The sequence below is a fragment of the Scyliorhinus torazame genome, unplaced genomic scaffold (assembly GCF_047496885.1).
Source record: "Scyliorhinus torazame isolate Kashiwa2021f unplaced genomic scaffold, sScyTor2.1 scaffold_1578, whole genome shotgun sequence".
NCBI classification, from domain to species: Eukaryota; Metazoa; Chordata; class Chondrichthyes; order Carcharhiniformes; family Scyliorhinidae; genus Scyliorhinus; species Scyliorhinus torazame.
In genome coordinates, this window is record NW_027309305.1 from 3,945 (window position 1) to 18,584 (window position 14,640).

The 14,640-nt window shown below is 46.7% G+C and overlaps 1 protein-coding gene across 1 annotated transcript in view; it reads right to left on the reverse strand.

The window, feature by feature from the left end:
* Window positions 1–211: 211 nt before the first annotated feature.
* Window positions 212–14,640, reverse strand: part of LOC140407543 (BRO1 domain-containing protein BROX-like) — a 31,584-nt gene continuing 17,155 nt past the window's right edge. Inside the window, exons 4-8 of the mRNA XM_072494939.1 lie at window positions 14,258–14,363; window positions 11,376–11,465; window positions 2,897–2,982; window positions 2,123–2,204; window positions 212–377 (exon numbers count right to left, since the gene is read on the reverse strand). Of these exons, the coding sequence (XP_072351040.1) occupies window positions 223–377; window positions 2,123–2,204; window positions 2,897–2,982; window positions 11,376–11,465; window positions 14,258–14,363 (519 nt within the window). The 3' untranslated portion in view covers window positions 212–222. The remainder of the gene's footprint in view (window positions 378–2,122; window positions 2,205–2,896; window positions 2,983–11,375; window positions 11,466–14,257; window positions 14,364–14,640) is intronic.

The window sequence follows — 14,640 nt, forward strand, 5'->3', positions numbered from 1 at the left end:
TTAAACAAATGGAAAAACTTGAAGAAAACAGCCCCCCCCCCCCCCCAGTTAATGTCCAGTAATATTCTTTGGGGACAGGATCCTTGTGACTCCTGTTCAGCATTAATGTGGTAGACTCATAACTACCCTGCAAGTGACCCAGCAAAGTCACTCAGTTGTATAATCCCATGGCAACTGGTAATGAACTATATTCACTGACTAGGTTGGCATTTAAAAAGAAACTCACATGAACCCGTTCTCTCTCTGACACTTTTCCAAGGTGTTTCTGATATAGGACCCCAACTTCCTGAAGAACACATGCTCGGATGGCTTGGCTGTAGACCCAGCTCCCTTTGTTTGACCATATTCCTTGCACAGAGCTTCTGCCTTGGAATAATCTGCAGGAATGAAAAGCAAAAGGATGGTGGAGGAAACTACACACCAAACTTTAATGTGCTACTCACAGTTGGGTAAAGGTAGAAAACCTGGCAAATACCTTCTACCTCGATAACAACAGTGAAATAATGGCTGGCAGAATGAGGACTGTGTGAAGTTTAGATCTACTGTGGTGAGTCAGGTCGATGCTGAGAACGGAAATCTTCCACACTTCGGATAGTCAGATAACTTGAAGCACCTCCAGGTTAGATACAGGAGAGGAAAGCTCTGCATCAGCAGAACAGGTCTTATCGTGACATGCTTCTATTTACCGTGAGCCCTCATAGTCTGATTGCAAATGGGCTTCCAGAGAAATGGGCCCCATGTCGACATGGGACTGGATTGAAGCTATCCGAACTCATCTCACATCAATCTGGCCTTGACTGCTTTTTTATTTATTCATGGCATGTGGGTGTGGCCGACTCGGCCAGCATTTGTCAATTCCTAATTGCCCTCGAGAAGGTGGTGGCGACCCGTTTTCCTGAATCACTGCAGGCCCTGTGGTTTTCCAGTTCCAGGATTTTGGAAGGAACAGAGACAATTCCAAGTCAGGATGGTGAGTGGCTTGGAGGTGAACTTATAGGGGGTGGTGGTCCCATGCATTTGCTGCCTTTGTCCTTCCAGGTGGTAGAGGTGACAAGTTTGGATGGTGTTGCCGAAGGAGCCTGGAGTTCTTGCAGTGCATCTTGTAGACGGTACACACTGCTGCCTGGGTGGTGGAGGAAGTGAATATTTGTGGATGGGGTGCCATTCAAGTGGGCTGCTTTGTCCTGGATGGTGTTAAGCTACTTGAGTATTGTTGGAGCTGCACTCATCCAGGCAAGTGGGGAGTATTACATTACACTCCTGATTTGTGTCTTGTCGGTGGACAGGCTTGGAGGACGCAAGAATTGAATTACTTCTGGAGAATTCCTAGCCTTTGTCCTGCTCTTGCAGCCACAGTATTTATATGGCTAGTCCAATCCAGGGTGTTGATAGTAGGGGATTCAGTGATGGCAGCACGGTAGCATAGTGGTTAGCACTGTTGCCTCACAGCTCCAGGGTTCCAGGTTCGATTCCCGACTAGGGTCACTGTCTGTGTGGAGTCTGCACGTTCTCCCGGTGTCTGTGTGGATTTCCTCCGGGCGCTCCGATTTCCTCCCACAAGTGCTTGTTAGGTGAATTGGACATTCCGAATTCTCCCTCCCATGTACCCGGACAGGCGCCGGAGTGTGGCGACGCGGGGCTTTTCAGTTACTTCATTCTTTGATGCACACACAACACAGGCCTGGAGGGGTTGATCTCCTGGGAGAGCCACAGGGTTCTGACAGTCTTAGTCTGGTTGAAGCCTGGCTGTGCACCACACAATATCTGCAGTATCCCAGTAAACCCCCTCCCCAGGATTCTACCCATGGTGGGGGAAGCAGCCAATCAGGTCAGCAGAATTTGGGATAAGTTCTAGAGCCCAAAGATCATTTCAGAGCCAATCCTGAATTAGCCCCCACTGGGCAGATGTTACATTTATCGTTTCAGCTCTATTCACACACAAAACCGATTCCATGAAACAGGCACCGTACCCACGGTCAGTATGCATGAAGGATGTCTATCCAGCTGTGAGTGTTGACCTGAAAAGGTGCAATATGACTTTTGGATGAGCCTAGGTTCATTCCAGTCCAGAGTACCAGACACAATCCCTATGGAGTTAATAATGATCCTTCTTTATACTCACACTTCTCTGCTTCTTGTAGCGATCGGATGGCTTCTCCACATTTGTCACTGGCCAGCAGGGTCTGGCCATGGTAACAGTATGCCTGTAAATAATAAATATGCAATACTGACTTGATGTAAAATCCACATACTGCTCGACACCTCTTAAAAATGACCAGATTGTTTTATGTTGGCAAGTACCAAACCCTTGAGGGGGTGCTCTCTCCACTGATTGATGATGTTGAGTACTCCGCCTGCTACCCCCATCACTGCTACACATCCCGCCTCTCCCCAAGTACAGCAGGTTACCACAAGCAAACCTCCTACAAGATCCTGTGGCCGTTTAAAATGGCCACCCGCAAAGAGTGATGGGAAATTTGGCCAAGCTTGACACAGACAGGCTGCAGCCTGCAAATATACAAACTGTAGCTCAGATTATGCAGAAACAAACACAGGAAAAAGGCCATTAATGGCCACTTCAGGAACAATAGAACTATCCTGTCCATCACAGTGGCCCCCGGTTTCTCATGGTTGTCAATCCTACTATGCAGTCTGCACCAGTGGTGAACATTACATTACTGTTAAGTGAATCAGTCTCACACACATTTCTTCTCATCCAACAGAGCCTTCAATAACAGTCTACTTAGGCAGGGAAATAAAATCTGCAAGAAAGTGCTACTCTTCTCAGACCATCATGTCCAATTCCGCATTCCAGGGATTTAATGAGCTGGCACTGAACACGACAGCATCAGAAAATTAGCAACCTTGTGTTTGAACTTGCAGGTTTAACACTTACATAAGCCAGGTAGAAGGAGTTTTTGAGCTGTAAATACTTCCTCCATTTTGCTGTATAGATTGGATCCAAGGTGGTAAGAGTGTGATCTGAAGAAAGATGATCAGATGTAAGGCACCATCTTCAAACAAATTCAGTGAAAGCCCTGCCTATTTCAGTGAGGGTTCAGCAGGTTTATCCAGTGAGTAGCAGAGCTGCGGAGATCATGGAGGTGCCAGATTCAATCTTTAATCTGTACCACATGAGCTGATCTCAGTGGGGTTTCAGCGAGTGGGCTACGAGAGACCTGGTGAATGTGGTTTATTTAGACTTTCAGAAGGCTTTCGACAAGGTCTCACATAGCAGATTAATATGTAAAGTTAAAGCACATGGGATTGTGGGTAGTGTTTTGAAATGGATAGAAAGTCGATTTCAGCGGGAGCGGTGCGCAAGTGATTTCTGGAGGTAAGTTTATCCTTTTAAAAAACACTTTTCTGTTTTATTTTTTTCGACCCGCGGAGTTCTGGGAAGACACCCCCCCCCAACCAATAAATTCTGGTGGAGAGGAAACCCGAGACACTACACGTGTAGTGTCTCCCACCCGCCCACCTCCTCCAACCTAATAATAAGACCCATTGGTGTGAGGTAAGTGCCATATTATATTATTATATTATATTATTAGCATTGTGCAGGTCAAGGTTCGGAGGTGGAGGAGAAGTCTCTGTCAGGGAGAGAACCTGAGAACATCTAAGACACTCAGAAGGTAAGTAAGTGATTTTTACTCATTTTTACTTTTATACCTTTTTCAAATTGTGTGTGTCGGGGGGAAACTGAAGTGACATCAGAAAAGCTGTGGCCTGAGTGGCTGGTTGGGAATCTACACTAAATTAAAAAAATTAAGCATTGGTAACTAATTAAACATAATTACTTAATTATAATTTAGAGGGGTATCTAAACCAGAGATCGGAGAGTACTATATTTAGCTTTCGCATTTCTATTAGAAATCTAGTGCTAGGAAACAGATAGTTAACAGTAACTTTGAAATTTAAAAAAATATTTAAAATGGTTTTTTTTTTTTTTTTAATTTTAATTTTAATTAATTGACGCAATGTCAGTTAGAGGCGTGCAGTGCTCTGACCGAGAGATGTGGCAGGTCCGGGAGGCTTCCAGCGTCCCGGATGGCTTCATCTGCAGAAAGTGCACCCAACTGGAGCTTCTCACAGACCGCATGGTTCGGTTGGAGCAGCAATTGGATGCACTTAACTTATAGAATTTACAGTGCAGAAGGAGGCCATTCGGCCCATCGAGTCTGCACCGGCTCTTGGAAAGAGCACCCTACCCAAGTTCAGCACCTCCACCCTATCCCCATAACCCAGTAACCCCACCCAACACTAAGGGCAATTTTGGACACTAAGGGCAATTTATCATGACCAATCCACCTAACCCGCACATCTTTGGACTGTGGGAGGAAACCGGAGCACCCGGAGGAAACCCACGCACACACGGGGAGGATGTGCAGACTCCGCACAGACAGTGACCCAAGCCGGGAATCGAACCTGGGACCCTGGAGCTGTGAAGCAATTGTGCTATCCACAAGGCTACCATGCAGGTGGCGGAAAGCGTCATAGATCACAGTTATGTAAATGTGGTCACACCCAAGGTGCAGGCAGAGAAATGGGTGACCAGAAAGGGCAGGCAGTCAGTGCAGGAATCCCCTGTGGTTGTCCCCCTCTCGAACAGGTATACCCCTTTGGATACTGTCGGGGGGGATAGCCTATCAGGGGAAAACAGCAGCAGCCAGAGCAGTGGCACCACGGCTGGCTCTGATGTTCAGAAGGGAGGGTCAAAGCGCAGAAGAGCAATAGTAATAGGGGACTCTATAGTCAGGGGCACAGATAGGCGCTTCTGTGGACGTGAAAGAGGCTCCAGGATGGTATGTTGCCTCCCTGGTGCCAGGGTCCAGGATGTCTCCGAATGGGTAGAGGGCATCCTGAAGGGGGGGGGGGGGCAAACAGGCAGAGGTCGTTGTACATATTGGTACTAACGACATAGGCAGGAAGGGGCATGAGGTCCTGCAGCAGGAGTTCAGGGAGCTAGGCAGAAAGTTAAAAGACAGGACCTCTAGGGTTGTAATCTCGGGATTACTCCCTGTGCCACGTGCCAGTGAGGCTAGAAATAGGAAGATAGAGCAGCTAAACACGTGGCTAAACAGCTGGTGTAGGAGGGAGGGTTTCCATTATCTGGACCACTGGGAGCTCTTCCGGGGCAGGTGCGACCTGTATAAGAAGGACGGGTTGCATCTAAACCGGAGAGGCATAAATATCCTGGCCACGAGGTTTGCTAGTGTCACACGGGAGGGTTTAAACTAGTATGGCACGGGGGTGGGCATGGGAGCAATAGGTCAGAAGGTGAGAGCATTGAGGGAGAACTAGGGAATAGGGCCAGTGGGGCTCTGAGGCAGAGCAGACAGGGAGAAGTTGCTGAACACAGCGGGTCTGGTGGCCTGAAGTGCAAATGTTTTAATGCAAGAAGTATTACAGGTAAGGCAGAAGAACTTAGAGCTTGGATTAGTACTTGGAACTATGATGTTGTTGCCATTACAGAGACCTGGTTGAGGGAAGGGCAGGACTGGCAGTTAAACGTTCCAGGATTTAGATGTTTCAGGCAGGATAGAGGGGGATGTAAAAGGGGAGGCGGAGTTGCGCTACTGGTTCGGGAGAATATCACAGCTGTACTGCGGGAGGGCACCTCAGAGGGCAGTGAGGCTATATGGGTAGAGATCAGGAATAAGAAGGGCGCAGTCACAATGTTGGGGGTTTACTACAGGCCTCCCAACAGCCAGCGGGAGATAGAGGAGCAGATAGGTAGACAGATTTTGGAAAAGAGTAAAAACAACAGGGTTGTGGTGATGGGAGACTTCAACTTCCCCAATATTGACTGGGACTCACTTAGTGCCAGGGGCTTAGACGGGGCGGAGTTTGTAAGGAGCATCCAGGAGGGCTTCTTAAAACAATATGTAGACAGTCCAACTGGGGAAGGGGCGGTACCGGACCTGGTATTGGGGAATGAGCCCGGCCAGGTGGTAGATGTTTCAGTAGGGGAGCATTTCGGTAACAGTGACCACAATTCAGTAAGTTTTAAAGTACTGGTGGTCAAGAATAAGAGTGGTCAGAGGATGAATGTGCTAAATTGGGGGAAGGCTAATTATAACAATATTAGGTGGGAACTGAAGAACATAGATTGGGGGCGGATGTTTGAGGGCAAATCAACATCTGACATGTGGGAGGCTTTCAAGTGTCAGTTGAAAGGAATTCAGGACCGGCATGTTCCTGTGAGGAAGAAGGATAAATACGGCAATTTTTGGGAACCTTGGATGACGAGAGATATTGTAGGCCTCGTCAAAAAGAAAAAGGAGGCATTTGTCAGGGCTAAAAGGCTGGGAACAGACAAAGCCTGCGTGGAATATAAGGAAAGTAGGAAGGAACTTAAGCAAGGAGTCAGGAGGGCTAGTAGGGGTCACGAAAAGTCATTGGCAAATCGGGTTAAGGAAAATCCCAAGGCTTTTTACACGTACATAAAAAGCAAGAGGGTAGCCAGGGAAAGGGTTGGCCCACTGAAGGATAGGCAAGGGAATCTATGTGTGGAGCCAGAGGAAATGGGCGAGGTACTAAATGAATACTTTGCATCAGTATTCACCAAAGAGAAGAAATTGGTAGATGTTGAGTCTGGAGAAGGGTGTGTAGATAGCCTGGGTCACATTGAGATCCAAAAAGACGAGGTGTTGGGTGTCTTAAAAAATATTAAGGTAGATAAGTCCCCAGGGCCTGATGGGATCTACCCCAGAATACTGAAGGAGGCTGGAGAGGAAATTGCTGAGGCCTTGACAGAAATCTTTGGATCCTCACTGTCTTCAGGGGATGTCCCGGAGGACAGGAGAATAGCCAATGTTGTTCCTCTGTTTAAGAAGGGTAGCAAGGATAATCCAGGGAACTACAGGCCGGTGAGCCTTACTTCAGTGGTAGGGAAATTACTGGAGAGAATTCTCCGAGACAGGATCTACTCCCATTTGGAAGCAAATGGACGTATTAGTGAGAGGCAGCATTGTTTTGTGAAGGGGAGGTCGTGTCTCACTAACTTGATAGAGTTTTTCGAGGAGGTCACTAAGATGATTGATGCAGGTAGGGCAGTGGATGTTGTCTATATGGACTTCAGTAAGGCCTTTGACAAGGTCCCTCATGGTAGACTAGTACAAAAGGTGAAGTCACACGGGATCAGGGTGGCAAGGTGGATACAGAACTGGCTAGGTCATAGAAGGCAGAGAGTAGCAATGGAAGGATGCTTTTCTAATTGGAGGGCTGTGACCAGTGGTGTTCCACAGGAATCAGTGCTGGGACCTTTGCTCTTTGTAGTATATATAAATGATTTGGAGGAAAATGTAACTGGTCTGATTAGTAAGTTTGCAGACGACACAAAGGTTGGTGGAATTGCGGATAGCGATGAGGACCGTCAGAGGATACAGCAGGATTTAGATTGTTTGGAGACTTGGGCGGAGAGATGGCAGATGGAGTTTAATCCGGACAAATGTGAGGTAATGCATTTTGGAAGGTCTAATGCAGGTAGGGAATATACAGTGAATGGTAGAACCGTCAAGAGTATTGAAAGTCAAAGAGATCTAGGAGTACAGGTCCACAGGTCATTGAAAGGGGCAACACAGGTGGAGAAGGTAGTCAAGAAGGCATACGGCATGCTTGCCTTCATTGGCTGGGGCACTGAGTATAAGAATTGGCAAGTCATGTTGCAGCTGTATAGAACCTTAGTTAGGCCACACTTGGAGTATAGTGTTCAATTCTGGTTGCCACACTACCAGAAGGATGTGGAGGCTTTAGAGAGGGTGCAGAAGAGATTTACAAGAATGTTGCCTGGTATGGAGGGCATTAGCTAGGAGGAGCGGTTGAATAAACTCGGTTTATTCTCACTGGAACGAAGGACGTTGAGGGGAGACCTGATAGAGGTCTACAAAATTATGAGGGGCATAGACAGAGTGGATAGTCAGAGGCTTTTCCCCAGGGTAGAGGGGTCAATTACTAGGGGGCATCGGTTTAAGGTGAGAGGGGCAAGGTTTAGAGTAGATGTACGAGGCAAGTTTTTTTACGCAGAGGGTAATGGGTGCCTGGAACTCGCTATCCGAGGGAGGTGGTGGAAGCAGGGACAATAGTGACATTTAAGGGGCATCTTGACAAGTACATGAATAGGATGGGAATAGAGGAATACGGACCCAGGAAGTGTAGAAGATTGTAGTTTAGTCGGGCAGCATGGTCGGCACGGGCTTGGAGGGCCGAAGGGCCTGTTCCTGTGCTGTACATTTCTTTGTTCTTTGTTGTTCTGGTTAGCAGACAGAAAGCAAAACGTTGGAATAATGGGTCTTCTTCTGATTGGCAGGCAGTGACTAGTGGGGTACCGCAGGGATCTGTGCTAGGACCCCAACTGTTCATATTATACATCAATGATTTGGACGAGGAAACAAAACGTATTATCTCCAAATTTGGAGATGATACAAAGTTGGGTGGGAGGGTGAGCTGTGAGGAGGATGCAGAGATCCTTCAGCGGGATTTGGACAGGCTGAATGAGTGGGCCAATGAATGGCAGATGCAATATAATTTGAATGAATCTCAGGTTATCCACTATGGTGGCAGCAAAAATAGAAAGGCAGATTATTATTTGAATGGGTGTAAATTAAGGTGGATACTCAGTGAGACCTTGGTGTCCTCGTGTATCAGTTGCTGAAAGTAAGCACGCAGGCAGTAAAGGAAGCAAATGGTATGTTGGCCTTCATAGCGAGAGGATTTGAGAATAGGAATAGGGATGTTTTAAAAAAATAAATTTAGAGTGCCCAATCCATTTTTTCCAATTAAGAGGCAATTTAGCATGGCCAATCCACCTACCCTGCACATCTTTGGGTTGTGGGGGTGAGACCCACGCAGACACGGGGAGAATGTGCAAACTCCACATGGACTGTGACCCAGAGCCAGGATCGAACCTGGGACCTCAGCGCAGTGAGGCCGCAGTGCTAACCCACTGCGCCACCGTGCTGCCCCGGAATAGGGATGTTTTACTACAATTGTATTGGGCATTTGTGAGGCCACACCTGGAGTAGTGTGTGCCGTTTTGGTGTCCTTATCTGAGGAAGGATGTTTTTGCTATGGAGGGAGCGCAGCGAAGGTTTACCAGGCTGATTCCGGAGATGGTGGGACTGTCATATGAGGAGAGACTAAGTCAGTTTGGATTATATTCATTGGAATTTAGAGAAGTGAGAGGGGGTCTCACAGAAACAAATAAAATTCTAACAGGATTAGACAGGGTAGATTCGGAAAGAATGTTCCCGATGGTGGGGGAGTCCAGAACTAGGGGTCATAGTTTGAGGACAAGGGGTAAACCTTTTAGGACAGTGAGGAGAAATTTCTTCACCCAGAGAGAGGTGAATCTGTGGAATTCACTACCACAGAAAGTAGTTGAGGCCAAAATGTTGTGCAATTTCAAGAAGGAATTAGATATAGCTCTTGGGGCTGAAGGGATAAGGGGGTGGGTGGAAAAGAGGGGAGACAGGATCAGGGTATTGAATTTAATGATCAGCCACATCATAATGAAAGGCCTCCTCCTTCTTCTATTTTCTATGTATGTTTCTATGTATAAAAAATCTCAATCCCCCCCCCAGGATACAGTAGGTAGAATTAGCCCAGCGTCATACTGCAGGCATACAAAGGCAGGCAGGGGCATAGGGCATAGGGCTGTCACTGGACTAACAATCCAGAGACCCAGGGTGACGACCCGGGGACCCAGGTTTGAATCTCACCAATGTAGATGATGGAATTTGAATTCAATAAAAATCTGGAATTTAAAGTTGTAATTGTCGTAAAGACCATTCCTTTGGGGAAGGAAATCTGCTGTGTTCCCCTGGCTCCAGGTCCACAGCAATGCGGTTGACTGCCCTCTGAAATGACCTCGCAAGCCGCTGGGTTTCAGGGTAATTAAGGATGGGCAATAAATGCTGGCTCAGCCAGTGATACCCACATCCCATGAATGGATGAGGAACAGGTGACTAAACTCATTTAGGTGTGCTAGGCCTTTTCTCATTAGAACGAAGAAGGATGAAGGGCGACTTGATAGAGGTTTATAAGATGATCAGGGGAATAGATAGAGTAGACAGTCAGAGACTTTTTCCCCGGGCGGAACAAACCATTACAAGGGGACATAAATTTAAGGTGAAAGGTGGAAGATATAGGGGAGATGTCAGAGGTAGGTTCTTTACCTAGAGAGTAGTGGGGGCATGGAATGCACTGCCTGTGGAAGTAGTGGAGTCGGAAACATTAGGGTCCTTCAATTATTGGATAGGTACATGGATTACGGTAGAATGATATAGTGTAGATGAATTTGTTCTTAAGTGCAGCACGGTAGCATTGTGGACAGCACAATTGCTTCACAGCTCCAGGGTCCCAGGTTCTATTCCGGCTTGGGTCACTGTCTGTGCGGAATCTGCACATCCTCCCAGTGTGTGCGTGGGTTTCCTCCGGGTGCTCCGGTTTCCTCCCACAGTCCAAAGATGTGCAGGTTAGGTGGATTGGCCATGATAAATTGCCCTTAGTGTCCAAAATTGCCCTTAGCGTTGGGTGGAGGTGTCGACCTTGGGTAGGGTGCTCTTTCCAAGAGCCGGTGCAGACTCAATTGGCCGAATGGCCTCCTTCTGCACTGTAAGTTCGATGATAAATCTAGTACAAAGGTTCGGCACAACATTGTGGGCCGAAGGGCCTGTTCTGTGCTGTATTTTTCTATGTTCTATGTTCTATGTGTTACACATCAAAGGCTCCCTGTGTCAGCACCAATTGTATCAGTTTTTATATCAATACTACAATGAAATAAACAGAAATATATCCAACACGGTCCTATATCTCTTCAGTTACAAATCTCATGCAAAATACACCAGACACACAATATTCTAATCCAGGATTTATATCGTAAAATTGAATAATAAAAGTTCACTTAGATTCTATTTGGATGTTACAGGAATTTCTTCCACGAGGATTTATTTCATAGCACGAGTCCACCATACTCACATCCAAACAGAACCTGTTATCAAGCAATAAACAACCCTGCCTGACTTCTGTGTCTCTAGCCAACTGCAGCCACGTCTCACAGACCCCATTGATATTAGCTGGCTCAGCGCAGGCCAGAGGTGGTACCAGGAACTTTCCGAACATTCTCATTTGTTGGATAAACTAACTCTGTTATCAGGGGGAGCGGATTTGACCATGAGGCCTTCCGAGGAGCTTTTCCTTGGCAATGTAGGACAAACACACCTCGTTTCACACTATTGCAAAGGTGGCCACCAGACTTCTGCAGATTTTACTGGGTATTTGGGCAAGTGAGAAAACAAGAGAATGAGAAGGGTAATGAGCAAGGGTACAAATAAAAATGAACAAAAGCAAACGAGAGAGCAAGTGCAACTTACCAGCCTTCTGATAGAAATTGGCTGTTTCAAAGGCCAAAGCTGCAACCAGGCCAGAGTTGTGCTTCAATTCAATGGCTCTTGCGATGGTCACTTCAACAAAAGAGAATAATGTTGTTTATCCCTTATCGTTTTAAAGCTCTGTGACTATAATAAAAGCAAAATACCGCAGATGCTGGAATTTGAAACAGAAACAGGGAATGTTGGGAAAACAGAAACAGGGAACGATGGGAAAAGCCAGCAGGTCAGGCAGCATCAATTACTCGAAAGCTCTATTATTGTTGATCTGTAATAGATGATTTATCTTTAAAGCCATCCCACTATGCACAGTGCCTGCTTCCTGCTCTCTCCCATGGGTGAGAGAACCGGAACTCATGGAGCAAGAATTCAAATATTCAAAGTACCAGGTCATCTGGATTGGTGCACAGCTCAGAGCTCAAACACACTGCAGCAGCTGAAAAATATAGAACACATAGAATATACATAGACTATAATGCCATGTTTGTCCATCCCCAGTTGCTCTTGAGGCAGGGCAGATGGAGCTGCAGGGTTGTGGTGATTTGGTGCCACATGCTGATCAGAGAGTCACATATAAAGAACAAAGAACAATACAGCACAGGAACAGGCCCTTCGGCCCTCCAAACCTGTACCAGTTATGATACCAACCTTGGCCAAAACCTTCAGCACTTCCTCTAGCCATATCCCTCTATACCCATCCTATCCATGTGTTTGTCAAGGTGCCTTTTGAAAACTTATCAGGTGATCATAGAATTTACAGTGCAGAAGGAGGCCATTCGGCCCATCGAGTCTGCACCGGCTCTTGGAAAGAGCACCCTACCCAAGGTCAACACCTCCACCCTATCCCCATAACCCAGTAACCCCACCGGACGCCAAGGGCAATTTATCATGGCCAATCCACCTAACCTGCACATCTTTGGACTGTGGGAGGAAACCGGAGCACCCGGAGGAAACCCACACACACACGGGGAGAACGTGCAGACTCCGCACAGACAGTGACCCAAGCCGGAATCGAACCTGGGACCCTGGAGCTGTGAAGCAATTGTGCTATCCACAATGCTACCCTGCTGCCCCAAATGATGCAGGAGGCCTCGGCGGAGGAGTTAAAAGGTAAGTGGGAGGAGGAGCTGGGGGACGGTGTCAAGGGTAGTGAATTCCAGGGTTAGACCTAGCTGGGGGCTCGCAATATTTGGGGTGTCGGACGAGCCGGGAGTGCGGGAGGCGAAAGAGGCCGGTATCCTGGCCTTTGCATCCATGGTAGCCCGGCGAAGGATTCTGCTTCAGTGGAAGGATGCGAGGCCCCCAAGCGTGGAATCCTGGATTAACGACATGGCGGGGTTCATTAAATTGGAGAAGGTGAAATTTGCCTTAAGTGCATCTGTGCAAGGGTTCTTCAGGCGGTGGCAGCCATTCCTAGACTTCCTGGCGGAGTGTTAGGAGATAGTCAGCAGCAACCGGGGGGAGGGGGGGTAAGTTTGTGTCTGGTAGGGAGTGCACTATTGTTTACTGTTTAACATTTATTTGTTTATTTATGCAGTTGTTCTGTTGTTTTATTATTTGTGTAAAGGGGGGGGGGGGGGGGGGGTTTCTATTGTGATAATCTGTGAAACATTGAATTAAAATTATTTAAAAAATAAAGATGCCTTTTGAACACTGTTAATGTATCTGCTTCCACAACCTCCCCTGGCAATGCGTTCCACTCATTCACCACCCTCCGTGTAAAAAACCTGTCTCGCACATCTCCTCTACACTTTGCCCCACGGACCTTAAACCTATGCACCCTGGAGACTTACCCCTCCACCCTGGGAAAGAGTGCCTGCCCATCCGCTTTATCCATGTCCCTCATAATCTTGTAGACCACTATCAGGTCATCCCTCAACCTCTGTCTTTCTAATGAAAACAGTCTGAGTCTATTCAGCCTCTCCACATGGCTAACACCCTCCAGACCAGGCAGCATCCTGGTAAACCTCCTCTACACTCTCTCCAAAGCCTCCACGTCCTTCTGGTAGTGCGGCGACCAGAATTTTGCTCAATATTCCAAGTGCAGCTGTACCAAGGTTCTATACAAGGTTCCGGTTTGGTCCTGTTCTCGATGCTATACAACTGTAGCACGACTTGCCAGTTTTTAGACTCGATGCCCCGTACAATGAAGGCAAGCATTCCGTATGCTTTCTCAACTACCTTGTCCACTTGTGTTGCCACTTTCAAAGATCTGTGGACCTGCACGCCTAGATCTCTGACTTTCTATATTCCTAAGGGTGTTGCCATTTAGGGTATATTACCCCTCTATGTTAGACCTATGTTAGACAGGCCCAGGTGAGCTTAGCAGGTTTCCTGCCCAAAATGACATCAGTAAACCAGACAGGTTTTGTGTGGTGATCAGACAGATACATGATCAATTTTACTGCTACCTATTTTTAGGGCAGCACGGTGGCACAGTGGGTTAGCCCTGTTGCCTCACGGCACTGAGGTCCCAGGTTCGATCCCGGCTCTAGGTCACTGTCCGTGTGGAGTTTGCACATTCTCCCCGTGTTTGCGTGGGTTTTCGCCCCCACAACCCAAAGATGTGCAGGTGGATTGGCCATGCTAAATTGCCCCTTAAATTGGAAAAAATTAATTGGGTACTCGAAATTTAAAAAATAAATAAAAAAATAATTTTTTTTACTGCTACCTATTTTCATACTTCCTTTAAGAAAAAAGCAGAAATTAAATTACCATTGAGAGATTTGAACTGATGCTTTCTGGGTTATTACTCCATAACCCCTACTCCATAACGCCTTTAATTGACGAGGCCAAATTTATATCAAAGATATAAATTTATAGGGGAAAAATTGAAAGCACTGAAAAATTCTGCCATCCATTTGTACCTTCTTGAGCCTCAGCTTGACACTGAATGATGTAGGTATCCAGAACCCGGGATTCAAGATCCTTTCCTTTCTCAGGCGCGGTCACAAGTCGGCTTACTTCGCCGTCCTTAGCAAATGAAAATTAAATTGAGTTAATCATTACATCCGTTTGTGCATAAGAGATAAAAACAGTAGAACGATACTTTATTGCCACTAAATAAATCACCTTCTGACCAGATATACACGCATACTCTCCCAACACATTGAGATGAAAGAAAGTTACATAATGCATTCACACTGAAACTAGGAAATCCTCCTAGAGTCTTTCCATTCCAGGGTGACATCAGATTTCCGTTAAAGTGTAATCATTATTTCTGCTACTGCGCACTGATCAAACTTTCTTC